Below are 1,034 nucleotides of genomic sequence, written 5' to 3' on the forward strand. Positions count from 1 at the left end.
TCAGGGGACGGTGGCTCAAGCAGAAAGGGAGGAAAGAGGGCTGGAGCCCCACGGGGCAGCCCAGGTTGTCAGGCCAAGCCCAGCGAGCTGCTGCTCTGGGCTCAAACTGCCTTCAGCTCCTGCCTGGCACTGGCACAGGCACCACGTTCCAGCCAGTGCAAACAAGCAGAGCCCCCAGATGCCCTCCAGCCCCGCCACTGCCCCACAGCCAGCCAGGGGCTCACCTTGCCAGCACCCGGCATCCTCAGTGATTCACAGTGATGCCCAGCTTGATTTTCTCTTCGTTTTCTACATCGTAGACACCCCTCTTGTGACACCTGCGAGGCCAAGCAGAGAGATGCTCAGAGCTTGGAGAGGTCCCTGCTGCCCTCCCCGGCACGTGGTCTTGCCAGGGATGTGGATCCAATGGCTCAGCCCCAACCCACTCACCTGAGCATCAGCAGGGCCGCGATGATGACAAGACACAGGGAGGACAGGACGACAGCAACGACAGCCAGCGCTGTGGTGTGGTCGTATACACTGGGGGGATGCTCCACAGGCAGGGAAAGGCCGTGGCATCTCTCTCCATGGTATCCTGGCTGGCATCTGGGGGAGAAGAAGAAGTCTTGAAGATTGGTGGTGACCAGGCACAGAAGGGCATCGGGTGCCTCACGCCCCCACAGAAAGGAGCTGCCCCTTTCCTCAGCCATAGCCAGCAGTCTGCCCGGTCCCCCTCCCCCGAGGAGCTCACCATCACCTCCCTGGTACTGGCAAATGCAGCTTCTCCTGCCCCAAGCACCAAGCGAAGACTCCTGGAAAGGCTGAGCTCCCCCAGCACATGGCTCTCTTCCCAGCTGTCCCCAGGCAGGGCCAGGCTGCCCAGACCACCTCTGCACTGGGAAGTCCCACGCAAGGGAGCAGAGAGGCAGCTGGGCCAGAGCTCAGCGCTCCCCTTGGAGCAGGGTGTCCCCGCACCCGTGGCCAGCCAGAGAGGGGCCACCTCCCCAGAGACTCCGGAGGGGACTCACGGAACCGAAAAAACACTGGCCACCATG

At 62.8% G+C, this 1,034-nt stretch overlaps 1 protein-coding gene across 1 annotated transcript; it reads right to left on the minus strand.

The window, feature by feature from the left end:
• Window positions 1-244: 244 nt before the first annotated feature.
• On the minus strand, window positions 245-585 carry HBEGF (heparin-binding EGF-like growth factor; the record flags this gene model as incomplete). The annotated part of the gene is made up of 2 exons (XM_010143435.1): window positions 245-317; window positions 430-585. Coding segments are annotated over 2 exons (229 nt in total), but the record flags the coding sequence as incomplete, so codon positions are not given.
• Between the last annotated feature and the right edge of the window lie 449 nt (window positions 586-1,034).

The sequence above is a fragment of the Buceros rhinoceros genome, unplaced genomic scaffold (genome assembly GCF_000710305.1).
Source record: "Buceros rhinoceros silvestris isolate BGI_N320 unplaced genomic scaffold, ASM71030v1 scaffold33459, whole genome shotgun sequence".
Taxonomy (NCBI): domain Eukaryota; kingdom Metazoa; phylum Chordata; class Aves; order Bucerotiformes; family Bucerotidae; genus Buceros; species Buceros rhinoceros.